We start from the raw sequence: 18,597 nt of genomic DNA on the forward strand, positions 1-18,597 counted from the left end.
AAAAACCCATTCAACTGAACGCGCAATTGCAGACATATGCATGAGTGCTCGCCTACGATCAGTAGTATCCCTTAAGTCACACCATATGCCCGTGAATGATGCTCGAAGCCCTCGCCAAATATGCGGATCTAGTGCCAGGTTCATCAGCACGGGACCAAGTCTGCGGGAAGCGCCCACTCACCACCTGTATCTGATCTCCGTCAGCTCCCACAGAGTTCGCACGCGTCCAGGTAGCAACTCGTCCAGGTTTGTCTTGCTTATCTCCTTCTCTCTTCTGCCCCGGTCCGTACAATCCTGGGCATTCGTGATTTTCGGCAAGCTCGATCTCTCCTCCAAACAGGTCCCCGGCCATCATATGCTCATCCATCTCGAAAGCGCTAAAAAGCAAAGCTCAGGTACTTTTGTGTATCATCACTCATACAGGCGATGATCTCTTCCAGAGTCAGAGTCTTGGGGCCTTGGAAGCTCTACTTTCTGACCCACTCAAGGACTCCACTCACACAATCAGTCGAAGCAACGATATAATCGACACTTGGCATGGAAAAGTTCTGCTGGTCAGTTGAGACTCATTCTGGCCAGAGGCATACAACCGATGCAGGCCGACTAGGCACTCGAGCACTTGGAGGAATGAGAGCAGCATTTTATGAGTTTGTAAGATACGACTCATGCCCGAGGAGGTCAGACCTGTAAATCAGGACAATAGGGATAGCGTCATGATAGGCACCGGCTCATGTACCCTGTATCAAATCCAGGCCAGAAATGAGTGACTCAGTGGGACGCATGCCGAAAAGCAGCACCGAACGTGGTCATGCTTGATATCTTAAGCTCCTGCAAAGGGTCTTGACGCCCTGTATGTCCACGATAGCGATGAGGACCAGCCAGCCGCGAAGGAGTCGAGCATAGTGGAAAGCTCTAAAGGTCGTGTCGACCGAGTGTAACAGGCGGAAGATAGTTCCGACGGGACCCTTTCAACTTTGGACCTCCATCAATCAATCAATCAATCATTCATCTCTCGGACGTCCCTTTTTGATATCTCATCTCTCATTCAGACATCTTCCCCTCACGATTATACCTATACCCACAAACTCGCCGCTATTCCCCACTTGACGTCAAATGATCTCTATCGGCGTATGACCAATGCACGTGAGAAGAGCGCATACGAAGACATTGCACGCACGCACAACACGACACGACACGCGAACAAAGGTGGGTAGGTTTGCCTTCGTCTAGGTGTCGTGTAAATACGATGAAATACTCACTGGAATTTCAGCTCATCGTAGCCCACATTGTCACGAGAGCGACAATCGCTTCTCGTCCACGCTTCCGCCAGCCCAGACGGTTCGGTTCCTATAATCCCTTAGTTCGGTCTGGATGACTGAGCTTGCATCATGGCCGAGACCGCACAACGTCCTTTCTCCACATCTTCATCCGTCATTTCACCTTACGCAGCTCTCGAAGCTCTAGCGTCGGACACCAATGCCGACCGAGAACATGATCACCGGAACGGTATATCTCGCCAAGAAGTATCGACATCTCTAGAAGCAGAAGACGATGAAGGAGAAGAGGACGATGATATGCCTTTTCTGGTTCGAGCTCGATTCGACTTCCAAGCTACCGATGCTAGCGCTTTGAGCTTCAATGCGGGGGATCTGATCTACGTCTATGCTAGACTAGAGAGTGGCTGGTGGGATGGCATGCTGGATGGGAGAAGAGGTTGGTTCCCAAGTAACTATGTGGAAGACATTGCAGAGGAGGATCTGGCACAGTTAGAGCAGGACGAGTCTCAAAGTATCGCATATGAGGAGCTAGAAAGGGGACATGCGAGGAGACAAGGAGGGTCGGAGGAAGATGTGCTGAAGATAGACGATGTATTAAGAGGGGATTGGGGGAGTTGGGGAGGGGGTGCCGGTTTGGAGGAGCTAGCCCGAGAGATGATGGAAGGAGATGATGAAGATGATGGACGAGGATTTGAACTGGAAGCGAGACGGAGAAGAGCACAGGCAGAAGGCGCAAACCTTGGTATGGACGAATTTGGGGTCACAGGACGACATAGGGTGGAGACGGATGCGACAATCAGAGCATCCGGGCCTTCGTCGATACGGCGTGACCCGCAGCCGCCAGCACACGACTCAACATCGATTCAAGGTGAACCTCAAGACGCATGGTTCCCATCTATTACTCCGGACGGCCAGGTGAGTTCATATCAATACTATCTCCTTGGCTTTTCTGACTCTTCATAGGTTTATTATCATAATACACATACCGGCGAAGATTCATGGGAACTGCCGATGGAGAGTACTGGTCTGGAGGACGAGGATCTGTATGGCGGTTTGCCAACCGACGAGCAATACTTCAACAGTCTCGCATCGTCCGCTGGTCCCGCCTCATCCGCGTTCAACCCACCCAACCCCACAGATAACGACTTCAGGGCCCCGCCCAAAGCTCAAAACGACATTCCTTATCCGTGGGTAGCAAAGCTGAGTGATGATGGGAGAGAATGGTTCTACCACAATCGCCTCACTGGTCAATCTCGACGAGATCCTCCGATCACCAAAGGAGATGGATCCAGTATGGTGGATATTGGAGTCGGGTTGAGAAGATTGAGCGTGAGCTCTGGACCGAGACCCCTGCGAGCATCGGTGGAACTGCAACGGCAAGCTGTGGAAGAATGGGAGCGGAAAATCTCAGATGCGCTTCAGGCAGCGACGAGAGCGAGAGACAAGCCGACAATGGGGACACTGATGGACACCGTGAATGACTCGATGCGCGAGATATTCGAGGCTGCTGTCGCGGGATCTGCAGCGGAGGAAGAGATGTCACGAGCAGTGGATCTAGGCAGCGAGACGGGGATAGCAGCAGCCGTGATGAGGGAGGAATCTGCGGTGGAGATGTTGGCTTCGGCGCATGCGACGACGCTGTCCATCATACGAGACCTTCTCAGGTCGTTCGGATACGTTGGACCCCTCGACAAGATGGAGGAAATGCCTCGACCTCACTGGGTGGGCGATATGACCCTGATTGGCAGCATTGGTCTGCTTTCCGCCAACGTGCACGCTGCAGTCGTGTCCAAACGGACACCGGACAGCGGATTGTCCGTCTGGGCGGAAGTCATGCGAAGTGCCAGCAAGCTCAAAGACGTCCTGGCCAACTTCCCTGGCGCGGTGCTGGCCAAGAGCCATCCTCCAGCAGAGTACGACAGCGCGGAAGGTCGACGGCTCCAGGCTTGGCTCGGCTTTGAAGCGCTTGGTGAGCCACTCGGCGGGAAGTGGGGTTATGGCAAGACGGACTTGGGTCTGAGAGTGCTGGATCAAGCTGCTGTTATCGCCTGTCAAAAAGTCCGAGAGGAGTTTGAAGCGACTCTTCGAGATGTTTCGGATCCCAGCCGAGCCCTAAGCCTCATTCGCATCGCAGCAAGATTCAGTCGCGTGCTCAGCGAGATTGACATAGCAAGTGTCATCGATGTTGATGGAGATATTGGTGATCTCGGACGAGGTGTTCGTGCAAGAGAAGACGATTTGAGAGAGTATGATCGTCTAGTCGATCAAGCTCGTCAGGCTCTACACGATCTGGACAACTCTGTCCGAGCTATCGATTCGACATCGATCAAGGTGGTATATCAGCTTGAATCGACAGATATCGAACCTGTCATCGACACTCTTGTATCAGCCGTCACAGCTGCGTTCCGCGCTATAAATACTCTCCTCATCATCTCTGGCGAACAAGCAGCAGCCGTCGAGCAAGGTCTCATCCGCGGTCAGATCGGCGTAAGGTCTGCTAGGTTTATCTCTCAAAATGCTACCACCCGGCCAACGTCAATGATCTCCTCCACCTCTCGTACGTCCACTTCTCGCCGAAGTGACGTCCGGCGTAGTCGAGTCCGAGGACTTGAAGAAGAGTTCCTGGATCAAGATGAGTATGGGGAGATGAGAGATCAAGCGGGTGATATGCAGCCGCCGAGTGCCTCTGCTAGCGCTAGTACGACCAGTCTGGCTCAACAGCAGAGCAGGGTATCCGCGACGAGCAGTACAACTAGCTTGGGTTATCAACCTAGCGAAGCCGACAGTGGAAGTCAGAAGGGTAATCGAACGAGTATCCTCAAGGCGTTCAGGAGGAATAGATCCGGAAGTGACGCCGATGATGGTGCGTCATACAGACTATCATGGACGATAGATCAAGCGGATCTGCTGACATTGGGGTTGTATAGGTCGTGGAAGCAGCCGAGGCAAACCGAGCAAGAAGCTGGCCAAGATCTTTGGAGAAGACCTGGCTCATATACCCGTCCACCCGAGCGTCCCTCCACCAGCTTTGTCCACTTCAACCCATACCGAAGCACCGTGGTATCTTTCGGATGACTTTGAGCAGGGCGAGATCATTTTTGACGACAAGGGCGGAGTGAAGGGAGGGACTTTGAAGGCGTTGGTGATTCGCTTGACTCAGCACAGTTCGACGGGTGAGTGCATGTCAGATGCGATTGGTGTCATCGCTGATCCAGAATGGCAGATACACCCTTCTTTCAGGCATTCCTACTCACCTTTAGGTCATTCACTAACGGCGCGGAACTGTTTGATCGGCTAGTGGAGCGCTACAGCATCAGCGCGCCAGATGGTCTCACGTATATCCAAGCGCAAGAATGGAAGGTGAAGAAGCAAGCACCAATTCGATTACGTGTAGCAAACGCTCTCAGGACATGGCTGGAAAGACACTACATCGAGGAGACTGACGCGGTTGTGTTGGACAAGATTGAGGACTTCGCGTCTACGACATTATTGGCTAATGGGAGTGAATTGATGTCGAAGCAGCTCCTCACATTGGTGGCTAAGAGGGTGAGCAGGAGGTGGATCACAGTCGATAGTCGCAATAAGCATACGCTGATGGTCGTCGCTTATTCGTAGCGCAAAGGGGAACCTGAACAGACGCGAGGCATTACCTCTGGCTCCTTGCTCTCTCCACCTGCACCATTGGTACCCAGAGTGACAGGTCGTCAATTGCGCTTGACCGATATATCTCCGTTGGAGATCGCGCGTCAACTGACCATCATCGAATTCGTCCACTTTCAACGTATCAAACCGTCTGAATGTCTCAATCGGGCATGGGCCGAAGAAGGTGGTTCAAGCCTCGCTCCGAATGTCCGAAATGTCATCCTCACGGCGAATAGGATGGCAGGTTGGGTCGCGTTGCACATCCTGAGCAGCAAAGATGTGAGACAGAGAGCGACTGCTATGAAGATCTTGATACAGGTCGCTGTGGTGAGTGGATGCTTCCAGCTCCTCTCCGATCTTTCATAAGTGCCGAGCATATTGCTGACTGAGCACGCTCATAGGAATGTCGAAACCTCAACAACTTCTCTTCGATGGCTGGAATAATAGCAGGTCTGAATTCTGCGCCGATCACACGACTGAAGAGGACTCGGGAATTATTATCGGTGAAAACGCAGAATATGAAGGCGGACCTGGACAGGACGTTGGACTCGTCGAAGAACTTTGCGAATTACAAGGATCTGCTGAAGACGATCAATCCGCCTTGTGTGCCGTTCTTTGGTGAGTGCGGTTGACGCGGATCCGAAGGGCACACTTCATTGTGCTTGCGGGACGGTCCAGAGCACCAAGCTGACACCATTGCATGCTTGTCCAGGCTTCTACCTGTCCGCATTGACATTCATCGAAGATGGAAACAAGAACTTCATCCAGCCTGGAGCTCCCACGAAAGGCATGACCACATCCACATCGTCCTCTTCCCTCGTTTCGGTCGCTCGACCATCTCCTCTCAATCCTCAACATCAATCGTCTGTCACATCCGCCGGCCCACCCGCTCCCCCCGGTACTGTCATCCCCACTCAGCCTCTGATCAACTTTTTCAAGCGATCGCTCAACGCCGAGATCCTCAGAGATATAGCGCAATATCAATCCCAGCCTTACAACCTGGCAAGATGCAGGAGCGTGCTGCAGTGGATCAATAGGGGTTTGGACGAGGTGGACAAGGGGGGTGATCTATATGAGTTGAGCCAGGCCTTGGAGCCGAGAGAAAAGGAAGAAGAAAGGATAACGAGGATGTTACATGATTCCGTGAGCGCGAAGTGTGACTTCCGCTCAAGCAGTACATAGTACTGACCGAACTCAACCTTCGTATCTAGGGATTCATATGACGTCGATGATAGGTCGCGGACAAAGCTCTGATGAGGTCTTGATCCGATGGCCAAGGGGATGTTAGGCTTAGGAAAGTCGGGATGTGGACAAGATGATGGACAGCTGCTTTGTCCGAGGCAAGAGAGCTTTCGAGAGGGGAGAAGGAGAGGGAGCGAGAGTGGAAGAAGTCGACGAGAGGTGATACCGTCGATCTTATAAGCTCATCACATATGATGTAAGCAAGTATAGTCTTTCAGGTACAAATGTAAGGGTACACATCTGCTCGAGGCGAGGCAGGAAATGCAAAGATCCCGAAATGATTTCGCACTTGGGCATATATGTAATGGATGGAGTTCTGCTCTCGGATGACCTTTTGATGTGGATTCGTCGAGTGTTCTCGACTTGCCGCAACGGCTGCTGCCAACTCTTACGGTGCTTTGCTAGCCACCCGAATCATCTTGGGTTGCGTCGAAGCCGTCTTCTTCCCGGGAGCCATCTACCTCTTGGGTGCGTGGTACACAAAGAACGAGCTCGGCAAACGTATCGGAGGACTCTACATCGGTCAGCAGATCGGCAACGCATTTGGCGGTCTTTTCGCTGCTGGATGTCTCAAGTTGACGGGGTGCATGGCATCCGAGGATGGCGATGGCTCTTCATCATGTAGGTTGATTCACGGAAGCATATATCTTTGCTCACCTCCAACAGTGAAGGTGTTGCGACCGTTGGGATTGCCGCTCTGAGTGCTTTCGTCCTGGTGAGTGTATCGAAGCGATATCAAGCGGACCGGAGCATTAAAAGGCCAATACTACGATACGATCTCAGCCCGAATATCCGTACAACCCCCGGATCCTCAAACCTGTCGAGCGTGAACTGGCTGTCTGGCGACTCGAGAAAGAGGCCGGCGCTGCGGAAGGTAATGAGAAGACCGGAACTTGGGAGGGATTCAGGATCGGCTTGCGTGACCCAAAGGTATGTGAGCCCCGACACCACGGTCGAGGTCAAGGTCTGAGACGAATCAATGAAACCTAGACATACACGTTCATCTTCTGCAACATGATGTCTCAAGGACAAGGCTCGATCGCCAATTTCTTCCCGACTATCGTCAAGACCATGGGATATGACTCGACGATCACACTTCTCCTGACCGCTCCTCCTTATATCTTTGCTGCTGCTTTCTACATGAGGATGACCACGTTGAATGATGTGAGTGGAAATTCCTGTCCAGTCGTCCCAAGAGACGATCAACACCAGGATCTCGCTCAATCGATTGATAGAGAAGAAACACGATCTACCCAATCATCATGGGGTGTATCGCTCTATCCATCGTCACCTACGTCCTATCGATGGCCCCCCAAAATCTCAAAGCAAGATACACCGCCATGATGCTTATGCCATGTAGCAGTGTCGGTCCTCAGTTGCTCCTCTACAAAGCGATCAATCATCACATGCCTCGGCCCTTGGCCAAACGAGCAGCCACGTTCGCGTTGACGAATGCCATCGGTGGGACTTCCAACATCTGGGCAAGTTATCTCTGGACCGACGGACCTTTCTACTACAAAGCCTTTGGGACCTGTGAGTGTCAATGGCAATTCCCATGGCTTGGGACAAGAGGCCGAGCCCACACTAGTGATCGCTTGTGCTGTCGTGTTCGCAATGACGATCACCGCATACCGTTTCTACCTGATTCTTCAGAACAAGCTTCTCGAGGGAACCCCCGATCAAGTCAAGAGAGCCATGAAGCTGGGTGTCACCCAGGAACAAGTCGATATGGGATGGAGAAATGATGGATTTTAGTTTGCACTGTTTGTTTTCTATTTGTTTTTTTTGGGCCTTGCAGGAGTGCTACGGAACTGAGTAAAGCCTTCGCCTGGTAGACTGGTGTAGTAGATCCTCCCGGTGAGTCCTAGGCAGAGTATGGTTCTGTACGAGTTTGAATGTATTTCTGAATGGTCTGGAGCAAGGGCAACGATCCCTGATGAGGAATGCAGATGCTGATCGTTCAGAAGCTTGATGTGAAAATCTCAGCATGTCCGCCGCTCAGTCAAGCCTCATCCACAATTGCTCTTGTGCATTACTATTATATGAAGAAGCCAAGTCAAGTCCTTCTCTCACCGTGTTCAGTTTCCGACTGACATTGCATCTATCCATGTGACCCTCGTCTCCACCACACGAACAGCTTCATGATACGTCCCTATCGTCTTCTCGTCTGTTCCCACTTCAGGTATGTAGCCCAGTAACCCACCCCTCTACCCTTTGCGTCCTTTCTCCTCCCGGTCATCACCAACGGTTGACCCCCTTCTCGCCCGGCAACCACTGTCTGTCCCAGAAGAAACTCAAGGCCTCTCTAGTCGCTCTCAGAGATCAAAGCGAGGATCATTCTACAGTCCGACATCAGTTTCGCTAACAGGTGCGGAGAGACTGAACTCACCGGTAGAGGTAGTAGAAGAACGAGACGAGGTAGAAACCAAGTTTAATGAATGACTCTTTCTTGTGACCGGACAGGGTACGGAAGATCTCAGTGGCGTCATACATGTGGTTCTTGGCCATGATCCTGTGTGAGAAGAGTCCGAGGACGAACATGGATGTTGTTTGTTGTGATTATAGAGGTATTTTGGGGAGTGGTGCGAAGGGGAAGAAGGTCATAAAGGGCACCCGTGAGCATTCATCACATATAAGAACGTCACAAGGGCAAGGCCAACGCAGTACCCACTTGTTGACATTGTACCCAACTAAAGGCGCATTGAGGAGGAATGCGAGCCATTGTCCGGAAAGCAAGAAACAGAGGGTGAGGAAGGCGTGGGCAATCATCTCGGGCAGGACGAACTGAGGCGCAATGCGAGAAAGAAATTCAGTCAGATACGTAGATGGAGACATCAAAAAGTAGTGGACTCACTTGGTTGAGCTTGTTGCAAAGGTCGATAGGGTTGATGTAATCTACGGAACAGTTGGTGGTGAGTTGAATTGTTAGCTCGACAAAGGGAACGTTGGAAGGGCGAACATACCACACTCGAGGTCCGAGAACATGATGATCTGGGATTGAGTACGGTCATCAGGTCATATTCACGATCGAGATCAACATGAGCCATACTGACAAAGAACACCATGGTGAATAACAGTACCGCGGCCATGAGGACCGCGAAGAGGAACAGCCAGCCTGGGGGTGGTAGAGTATACAAGAACGATCAGAGAGCGAGGATGCGAGATGAGCCATCGGTCCATTGATGGATGGTCGACAAGTGATACGGTATGATGCACGGAAAGCGGCAGTTGGTGAAGAGGCAGGAAGGGTAAATGTTTGTTAGCACACGACCGGACTGCTCCTGCTCCACTCGCCACTGCTCGAGACAGACGACGCACCTTCTCCGCCCATTTTTGATGGTCTGAGATTGATGTGATGGGTAGCAGATCGATTGAGGGAAGTAAAGCGAGGGTAGATTGACAGATATCGGCTGTAAATCTGGAAGTCTGTGAGAGAGAGAGAGAAAGACAAGAGAAGATGGACATGGTTGATGACGACGAAACGAGTTTGGTTTGTTCCGTGTTGGAATGTTGGTTCGGCAGATAGGGTTACGTAACGATTTGTGAGATACAGGATTTCATGTTGTGGAGGGAAAGCTTTTTGCAATGTACGTATTGATGAAACTTTTGACACTGACAACACACCACTCATCACAACGTATCACGACCCACAATGGCCAACCCTAGACAGAGAGCAAAGGCAAAGTCACACAAGAACCGCAAACCTGGACCGAACGCTCTTAAGCGATTGCGTCAGAAAGAGAAGAAGGCGCCAGTGCTACAAGGACCCGAGGTGTTGCAAGCAGGATGGGATAAGAAGAAGACGGTGTTCCAGAAGTGAGTCCTTGCGTTCCATTCGTATGGTCGTGGTTCAGTCCGGATCACTCTTGGCATGACGCTCGCTCGAGGACGATGCAGAATATATGCTGATGTTTCGCTCTCCGGATGCCAGCTACGCCGCTCTCGGTCTTCTCCCTTCTATACCTGTCCCGAAAGGCGCATCATCGTCCCGGTCACAACGTGTCAAACTCCCCCAAGTACCGGCAGCGAACGAGCTGGAAGGTGTCAAAGTTGGCTTTGGTCGCATCATCAGGGATGAGGAGGGGAACGTGGTTGATATCGTCATAGACGAAGAGGAGCAAGAGGAGAAGGAGGACGAGGAGATGTTCAATGATGAAGAGTATGAGCCTGCGGTCGTCGAGGGAAAGACTGAAGTCGTGCGAAGTGAGTGTCATTCGACAGCATACTGCTCGTTGGACAACAGCCGAAGTCGAAGCAAGAGCCCCACTCACCGAGCTGATCATTTCCGCCTTGACAGAACTCGAAGCCATTGCAGCAACCGCCGCACCGGTCGAGCGACACACGTCAACGTCAGAGAGAACATGGTTACAGCATCTCATTGACAGATACGGAGATGATACCGAATCGATGGCAAAAGACCACAAACTGAATGTATGGCAGAAGACCGAAGGTGAGATCAAGAGGATGATCAAGAAGGCCGGTGGCGTGGCAAAGTTGAGCAAGTAGCGGGGTGTGGTTCGCAGGGAGGGACGGGCGCAACGAGTCATTTGTACACTACTTTCATATGGATCTGGATCGGATCATGCATACTTCCTGCGTACATGCCAGACAGCAGATCAGGTGCGCTGCCGGTCTACGTGGTGACTGGTTTGCATGTAACTTACATGACCGAGGATGCGTAAGTTAACGCATTAAGCGCCACAATTTGATGTTTTCCTCAATCGAGCCATGCGGTCGCTTACCATCAATCCACATTCACATAAATTCGTATCCCGGCACTCCTGATTTCTCCTTTCTTCTTCTCTCGGATCAGCACACGACACTCCCTTCCCTCCCAAAGAGGCCCACAAGGCCAAAAGCCTGACATATTGTGGATCATTCCGTGCACTGATCTTCGCTGAACGAGCGGTCAGGCAAGAGTGTCCAGCCGAGAAGCGCAGACAGATTCGCCAACGACGATCCCTTCCTCCGTCATCCTCGGCCATATTCTTTTGGTCCAGACATCCTCCTCCCCGTTCTCTTCGGCTCGGCTCACCATCGCCATACCGGACACCATTAGCCATACCTTCGCATGTCCGACGTCGACCATCGTGTTTCCTTTGCTTATAGACCCTCGACGTAACAAAATTTACATCTCTCCGCTCGTGTGACCATCCTTTGCTCCCCTCCACATCCATAGGAGCTGTCTTTCGCTCTGTTCTTTACCGACTGTCACATCTCCAGTCTTCCCTAATCGACCCCATCTCACCAAGCATCACCCATTCGACCAATCCCAGTGAGCGAGAAGGAGGCGACATCTCATCACCCCCATCTATCGCTCTTCCTCGTCAAGATGAATCACAAGTAGACCAGCGGACCGTTGGTCTACTGGTTCCTTCACCGCCCCAGTCACAAATACACCGCTGCCGCGTAACGGTGCCCGTCTTCAGCTTGTGTATATCAAAAAAGAGAAGTGTATATCATGTCAAACCTCGTGCACAGTATCGAAGGGATGGTGGAGGCTAGCATGAAGGGCTTAGTGAGCTTGGCGGAGGGGTATCTCAGTCCTGAATCGACTGTTACGCAAGGGGAGTTGCCCGTGGTGGACGATGAGGGCGAACGGACTAACGTCGAGGATGCGAGCAAAGACCAGCTCGCGACAAGCACTATACCACCACCGGCTCGACCACTCGCTATCAACACTCCGTCTTCTGCCAGTCTGATCGCCAACAGCTTCACCGTCGGCGCAGGCCAACAACACCTCGCCAAGCTCTCGTTGCCGAAGCAAAATCAGCTCATTCAGACTCTAGACGTTCCTTCAGGATGGATACATCTCCAATCGACCTATTTGGATGGGAGCGGTGAGGGCGGCCCAAGAAAAGTGAGATCGTTCGGATTGAAGAACTTGGTGGCCAGAGAAGTCGAAGTGGAGGTGGAGAGTGATCTGGGCGGTCAATTGGTCTTCTGGATTGGAGATGATGAGCGGAGTGAGTCCCCATCCGCCGCTGCTGTGGTCAAGGATACGTCACTGATGCCAGCACAGGCGCAAGCTCGTCCGCCTCCTCCTCGTCCACCTCATCTAACGCTGGCTGCTCGTCCTTGAGCCTTACCCTCGCCGCGTCTTCCGCATCCACTGTCTTCCTCGCATTTCAACCAACTCACAGTCGACCATCCTCGCCTGCCAATCCTCTCCCCGCCAATACCGATGACGAAGGCTTCACTCCTCGAGTCAAGCCTGCGCTCTCTCGCACTCACTCGTCTGAGATAGAACCCATGGGGCTGCCCCCTGGTGATGGGCGAATGTCTGAAGCTGGATCTGTATCAGGAGGATCGAGCCAATCGGTCGCGGGAAGCAATCGGAGCGGTGCTCTCATCCTCTCGCGTCGACCAGAGACTGTGCATCGAGCGTTCTCCGTTCATGGCTCGATTACCATACGGGCTATATCCTCCGGCGACAATCTCGTTGACGATGTTCCGCCATCTCAGTCCTCCATGTCCCATCAGATCGTTGCATTGCCGTTCTATGCCACTGTCTGCAGGTCTCTCTTCACCGCTGCGCCGATTGACCCTATTTCAGGATTGGTGATGGGAACCCAGCAGTCCTCCGGCGACCTGGTCGTGGACTTTGGAGGGGAATCAGTGGTCGGTCGGCGCTACCACCGGGACATCCTACTCGTGAATCGATCGGAAATTGAGCTGGTCTGGAACACAACCGTGGTCAACTCTCCGTACAAAGAAGCTGTATGGTTCGAACTCCGTGACCTCGATTCCGAGAACGTCTTTGGTATCGATCATTCGGCGCAACCTCTCCCTCTTCCATCGCTATCCAGTCGACATCTCAGATTGGATCTTCGAGTAAAAGCTGCCATCAATGACTTTGAATTCGACTTCATTATCTCCAACGTCCACCAAGCGGGAAATATTGTCACCTGCAAAGCGATCGGTTCGGCTCTTGCTGAGACCATGGATGAGAGTCTGAAGGTCTCAAGTGGGACGAATCTTGACTTCGGACAGATCACCGATGGAGTCTGGGCAAGACAGATGATCACCTGTAAGAATAACGGTGATAAACCGTTGGATGTCAAGTTCTCCGCTTCGACGGGATATGACGTTGTATTCAGATTAGCGGGGGTGGCCGGAGAAGATATAGATGAGGATCTGCCGATGGAGAAGCAGCCCAGATTATTGGCATCAGCTAAAATGGAATTCAAGCGTAGCGCAGACGGATCATCACGGCCACCGACGAGAGATGGAAGCGGGAATGGTAGAGGAAGACCCGAATCACCAGCTACGAGTCGCCCTTCGACATCGCATGGTTCAGAAAGTTCGAACGCTCCTGCTCTTGTTTCGACATCGCCTGAGTCAGGAAAACAACTCGATGGCGCCGAGTCGATCGGCTCAGGGTTCAGCGAGAGAGCATCGAGTGTCGGAGGGCACGACCGGGACCCATCGCTTCCCCCTTCACGACCGCTATCGAGAGTGACGTCACGTGCATCAAGCTACTTAGCGCAGGAAGGAGGTGGGACGGAGTCAGACGATGACGAGATTGAGCTACCCTTCTTCTCTGGTGGGGTTACGCTCCCCAGACAGAGTCAGCCGCCTGTACCTGCCTCGAACGTTGGTCACGCTGTACAGCCATCGAGCAACCCCGCCACACAAGTCATCTCCAATCAAATCGAAGAAGTCACTATGCGACCAGGGACAGAGTACCGTATTTTTGTCCTACATCGACCAGCTTTGGATCGTGCCCATCCACCAGAAGTTGCAGGGGAATTGAGGAAGACCAACTTCAAGGTCTATCTTGACGCTTCTCCCTCCAACCAGCGATCTTCCTCTTCCACTACTGCGGTGGCGACATCTTCCATATCTTCCTTACCTCCGACCAACAAAACTCGTCGAACAATCAATTGTTCCGCTGAGAGCTGTACTTCCCTTATCCGACTATCTTCCGGAAACAAGATCGATTTCGGCGAGACAACGGTGGGAGCGAGCAAATCTACTGTATTGATGATCGAGAATCTCTCCTCGCTGAGTGCAAAAGTTCAGATTGCGGCGATCAGCAAAGTGTTGAGCAGTAATAGGAACGTGATCATCATTCCGCCGAAGGAAACGGTAGAGGAGAAGTTGGAATTCTTTCCTAGGCGAATCAACGAGAAGTATGAGAAAGAGGTCTTCGTGAGGAACCTGTTGAACAGAGCGAATGGTGAGTGAAGGCGCTGAGAAATGTTGTTGGGCAAAGACTAATGCCAATTTGCCAAATAGACCAGGTCATCGAGATCAGATCGCGTAATGTCGATGGTGAGATCTGCCCTTTCTCAGAAGCGCAAGTAGCGCATCACTAACCCTCCTCGCAGTCTACAACCTCACTCTTCACTCTCACCTCTACCGCATTCTGACCCCGTCCGGCAGCAACTTCCTTGACTTTGGCTCCGTTGTCATCAACTATCCTTCTGTCCGAACCGTCCACATCGAAAACCTCTCACATGCTCCACTGGTCCTTGACCTGTCCGCCTCCCAACCTGAAGACATCGAGTTGTACGTCAAAGCGGAAGACGAACCTTCTTCCTCCGCCATGAACGGAAACGCCAAACTCTTACCTCTTAACGGGGGGAGGTATGCAGAGGACGGAGCGCCGAACGAACGTATCACCTCGCCTCCCAACGGAGAGTTGAAGGAGAGGTTCATGGAAACCCTCCAGGAGCTCAGCACGAAAGGCGCTGGGAGTAGCTTTGCAACAGTACAGAAAGGGAGAGCCAGGGATAAATCGGTCGCGGGTAGAGTGAAGAAGGACGAGGCCACCAAGGAAACTGGACCCAAGCAAAGTATAGGAGCGGCAGTGGCTTTGGCGTTAAGGAAAGGCGGCAGGGGAAGACCAGTCCAGGTGAATACACTTCCGTGTTTGGCGGTCAAGCGAAGATAAAGCTAACAAGACATGAAACGTGACAGCTCTATGGCAATTCGGTCGTGTTCAAAGACCGCCATTTGCTAGAACCATACGAATACCTAGATCTCTCTGCCGGACCACCAGTCGCCGCGCATCGCATATCGCCTCGATCGAAAAGAATACAGTTACTTGATACTATAGAGCTGGAAGATAAGAGCAAATTGTCAGGTCAACATCCCAAGGTGCCCAAGTTGGATTTCGCCGCGGGCGCGAAGGCGACGGGACTGGTGGGTAAGGTGCGGAAGGCGAAAGCGGCCGCAGTGAACAATGGTGCTGCACCGGGATCTGTTCCACAACCTCAAGTGAAACAGCAAAATACACCCCTTGCGCTCTCGAATGATCACAGTCAGGATGAAGCGTCACAGCCTCACCACTCGCACCACTCACATCACCACCTCCACCACCATCACTCCTCACAGAACCAAGAACAGAACCAACACGCTCTATCCACCCCTAGACCCGCCGCGACCACCGAGGCCTCGCCCGATACGCCAAAAGCTCAAACTCATCCGTCGCCCCAATTGCAAGCAAAAGGTCAAGGCCGCCCAGGCTTGAGCCTTGGAAAATTCCCCAGTGATCTACTCAACCGTATCCTCCCCGCCCCAGATGGCCAGAAATCACCTGCCCTCACTGCAAAGCTCACCGAGGCAAAGCTTCTCCCGGCGCCCGTTGATCTCACGGATCTGTCGAAGCTCACAGTCGATCAGCTCTTACTGGCGATTGAACGCCATGACGCAAAGAAGGCTTCCATCACACACTCCTCTTTGGAGGAAGAAGAAGCTTTCGTGAGACGTACGATCGCCCTGCGGAAAGAACTGCAGAATCTGGTCAGCACAGGAAGATTGATCCCTGCAAGGATGGTGAATGTTGAACCTGGGAAAATGAGAGGGTTGATCGTGGTCATGACTCCCAATGGGAGTACCAGGCCACACATTGAAACGAGAGCAAAGCGAGCAGATTCAAGAGTCTTCATAAAACTCGTGGAATTTGACAGGAATTTGCTGAACGCCGCAGGCAGAGGTGGGGAGGGTGGAAGCGGAGGGTCGTTCACAGAACTACCAATTCGAGACCTCATCATCCGGAGTTCATGCGTGAGGAGCGTTCTTGAAGTCCAACAGAGCTCAATCAACTTTGGAGCTTGTGATAAGGGAGAGGTGAAGAGTAAGGTGGTTGTCATCCATGTGAGTGCATCGGTTGCAACTAGCTTCTCAGAATCTAAACCAGCTGACCCGAACACGCTCGCCAGAACAAATCCGACTGCATAGGACTCTTCCGGCTTCGCACTTCCGGCTCGATTGCATCGGGCGACCTCAAGCTTGGTCTAGGTCGATACGGCGTGATATCAGCGTTCGGGCGCAAAGAGGTGGAGAACTTCTCCTTTACGCCAAGCCTGGTTGGGGATTACAAAGAAACAATAATGGTTGAAAATGTCCTGGATAGCTGGAATGATCAGGCTTTAGCTGTGAAAGCTATGGTCCGGAAAGTTCCTGCCTTCAAGGTGGAACCAAAGGCACTTGATTTTGGCCTGGTATCGGCGACGGATGTCACAACGAGCACGACTCCAGCTTCCAGTGGCCATAGTGACGGCGGCGTCGCCCACAACGCAGCCGCTATGGGATCCATCAGCGGTAAATGGCCGTCTCCTCAAGGCTTTGTTGTCACCAACATCTCGAAGCACGAAAGGACGTTCGTCATCACCGTGCACGATCTTTCCTTGACGAGTTTCGCCGAGATCGACCTGATGAGAGACGAGAAAGATGCTGGGACCGCCTTGTCCAAGGGGGAAGAGGAAGAACTCGAAGCTCTTCTACAGAAATTGAAGATCGCCAGGAGGAAGGGCAAGAAGGATAAGGTCGAGAAATACGAGAAGAGGCTGGAGGAGCTGGGTGTCCCTAGGGACGAAGGCGCGGATGGTGCAATGACTCCGCAGTTCGAGGGTGGATCGCAACTTGGTGACCAGCAGACAGGAGAAGAGAAGGAGCGAGAGAAGGAGCAAGAGAAGGAGCAAGAGAAGGAGCAAGAGAATGAAGCTGAGAAACAGCTCTCGCCGACTGCTAGTAGCCCCACAGACCAAACGTCGCCACCAACTGACCAAAGCAATGATCAAGCCACCACGTCACTTCCAGCCAACGCCCTCATGGCTCCCAGGGCCACCCGGGCCACCCAATGCACCTCGAAGCTCACACTGACTCTCGCCCCGAATCAGAAATCCAAGATACTGGTCACTCTGCTGCCACGAAGCTCAAACTCCGTCGGCGATACCCCCGGTGGAGGTGAACCGGGCGACGAGGTGAGAGCGAGTGTCATGGTGCATGATAGGAAGAACACGGATGAGACCCTCGGTGTTGATGTCATCGCGACGAGGGGTAGAGTGAATGACATTGCAAACATGGCGGGTGACAATGCGCAGAGAAATGCGGAAGGGAGAGTGACGGGATCGACCGAAGGTGAGTCCTGACGATGAATCATCAGTCGTCAAGTCAGAAGGGTGGGTGGATCGATGTTCAACTAATCGAATCGCTCCTACTTAGACCCTACACATCTCGCTTTGATGAAACACTGTCTTCAGCTTACGCTCAATTGCGAGGTGTCTCCCACCGCTTTCTGCGTTGGATCCACCCTCTTCCTCTCTCGCAACACCGAGCACTTTGAAACCCTTCGACAACACTTCTATGTCTTCCCGCAGTCATCGTCCGGGGGCGAAAGCGACCCAGCCGAGGTCAAAGGGTTGATACTAGGCGATGGATGGTCGAGGCAGATTCCAGGAAACACTCATGCTGAAGCCAACGCTCTGAACAATTTCAGAGCGAGGTATGCCGAGTTGACGCGTATCGGACCGGCCACGGCTGGTACCACGACTGCTTCGTCAGTTCTGCCAACCATCGAAGCGGTGTTGAAAGATGCGGAGTGCTTCGCAACGATGGAGCCCTGCAGTGTGAGGACTTCAGGAGGACCAAGTTGTGCATTGGAGCTTGTCAGAGCGGGTGTGAGGCGGGTGTACCTCGTAAGTGTGGTCTCTTGACTTGTATGACTTGCGAAGAGGACGGTGCTGCGTATGTGTACACATAGGCAGTTGGGCTGATTCGACTATAAATCGTAGGGTGTCGAAGAACCACCTGATTTCGTCCAATGCGAAGGGGTGAGAATACTGCAGGATGGAGGAATCGAGGTGGTCAGGACAATAGGGCTTGAGGAAGAGTGTCTCAAAGCTGCAAGAAGAGGCAGGAGCTGAGCCGGTCGCGATCCGCAAGACGGTCATTGTGAGGCAGACTGTCCAGGCTGATGCAGGGCGATGGCACGACCATCAGAATGACGCAGCGAAATATGTTGTAGATTAGAGGTGACGGTCAAGGAGATTCGCATTATAGGATCTATGTCTTTGCATGCAGCACACCCATCATTCAGCATTTGTACAAGAGTCGTCCCGTAGTCATGTCAGTGCTGCATTCTGAATTCTCGAGAGGAATGGTGCATGCAAGTCAGCGCTTTCTTGGGTCGGCCGTGAGAGATATG

At 52.5% G+C, this 18,597-nt stretch overlaps 4 protein-coding genes across 4 annotated transcripts; 3 read left to right on the plus strand and 1 right to left on the minus strand.

The window, feature by feature from the left end:
- Window positions 1-1,388: 1,388 nt before the first annotated feature.
- On the plus strand, window positions 1,389-7,916 carry IAR55_003693 (uncharacterized protein; the record flags this gene model as incomplete). Its single annotated transcript, XM_066946799.1, has 14 exons — window positions 1,389-2,192; window positions 2,241-4,140; window positions 4,205-4,450; window positions 4,501-4,823; window positions 4,893-5,246; window positions 5,321-5,537; window positions 5,632-6,075; window positions 6,567-6,683; window positions 6,737-6,782; window positions 6,828-6,876; window positions 6,945-7,091; window positions 7,152-7,325; window positions 7,397-7,694; window positions 7,750-7,916. The coding sequence occupies 14 exons, from the start codon at window positions 1,389-1,391 to the stop codon at window positions 7,914-7,916; spliced, it is 5,286 nt and encodes a 1,761-aa protein (XP_066803191.1).
- Window positions 7,917-8,466: 550 nt separating this feature from the next.
- Window positions 8,467-9,492, minus strand: IAR55_003694 (uncharacterized protein; the record flags this gene model as incomplete). The annotated part of the gene is made up of 7 exons (XM_066946800.1): window positions 8,467-8,500; window positions 8,551-8,673; window positions 8,833-8,945; window positions 9,016-9,056; window positions 9,125-9,152; window positions 9,215-9,276; window positions 9,480-9,492. 7 exons carry the CDS (start codon window positions 9,490-9,492, stop codon window positions 8,467-8,469), a joined length of 414 nt encoding a protein of 137 aa, XP_066803192.1.
- A 321-nt stretch (window positions 9,493-9,813) lies between these two features.
- On the plus strand, window positions 9,814-10,667 carry IAR55_003695 (nucleolar protein 16; the record flags this gene model as incomplete). Its single annotated transcript, XM_066946801.1, has 3 exons — window positions 9,814-9,977; window positions 10,093-10,364; window positions 10,459-10,667. The coding sequence occupies 3 exons, from the start codon at window positions 9,814-9,816 to the stop codon at window positions 10,665-10,667; spliced, it is 645 nt and encodes a 214-aa protein (XP_066803193.1).
- Window positions 10,668-11,622: 955 nt separating this feature from the next.
- IAR55_003696 (uncharacterized protein) lies at window positions 11,623-18,316 on the plus strand (the record flags this gene model as incomplete). The annotated part of the gene is made up of 8 exons (XM_066946802.1): window positions 11,623-12,127; window positions 12,184-14,343; window positions 14,403-14,438; window positions 14,495-15,021; window positions 15,087-16,265; window positions 16,331-17,531; window positions 17,616-18,088; window positions 18,185-18,316. 8 exons carry the CDS (start codon window positions 11,623-11,625, stop codon window positions 18,314-18,316), a joined length of 6,213 nt encoding a protein of 2,070 aa, XP_066803194.1.
- Window positions 18,317-18,597: the final 281 nt, after the last annotated feature.

Source organism: Kwoniella newhampshirensis, chromosome 6, assembly GCF_039105145.1.
Source record: "Kwoniella newhampshirensis strain CBS 13917 chromosome 6, whole genome shotgun sequence".
Lineage (NCBI taxonomy): Eukaryota > Fungi > Basidiomycota > Tremellomycetes > Tremellales > Cryptococcaceae > Kwoniella > Kwoniella newhampshirensis.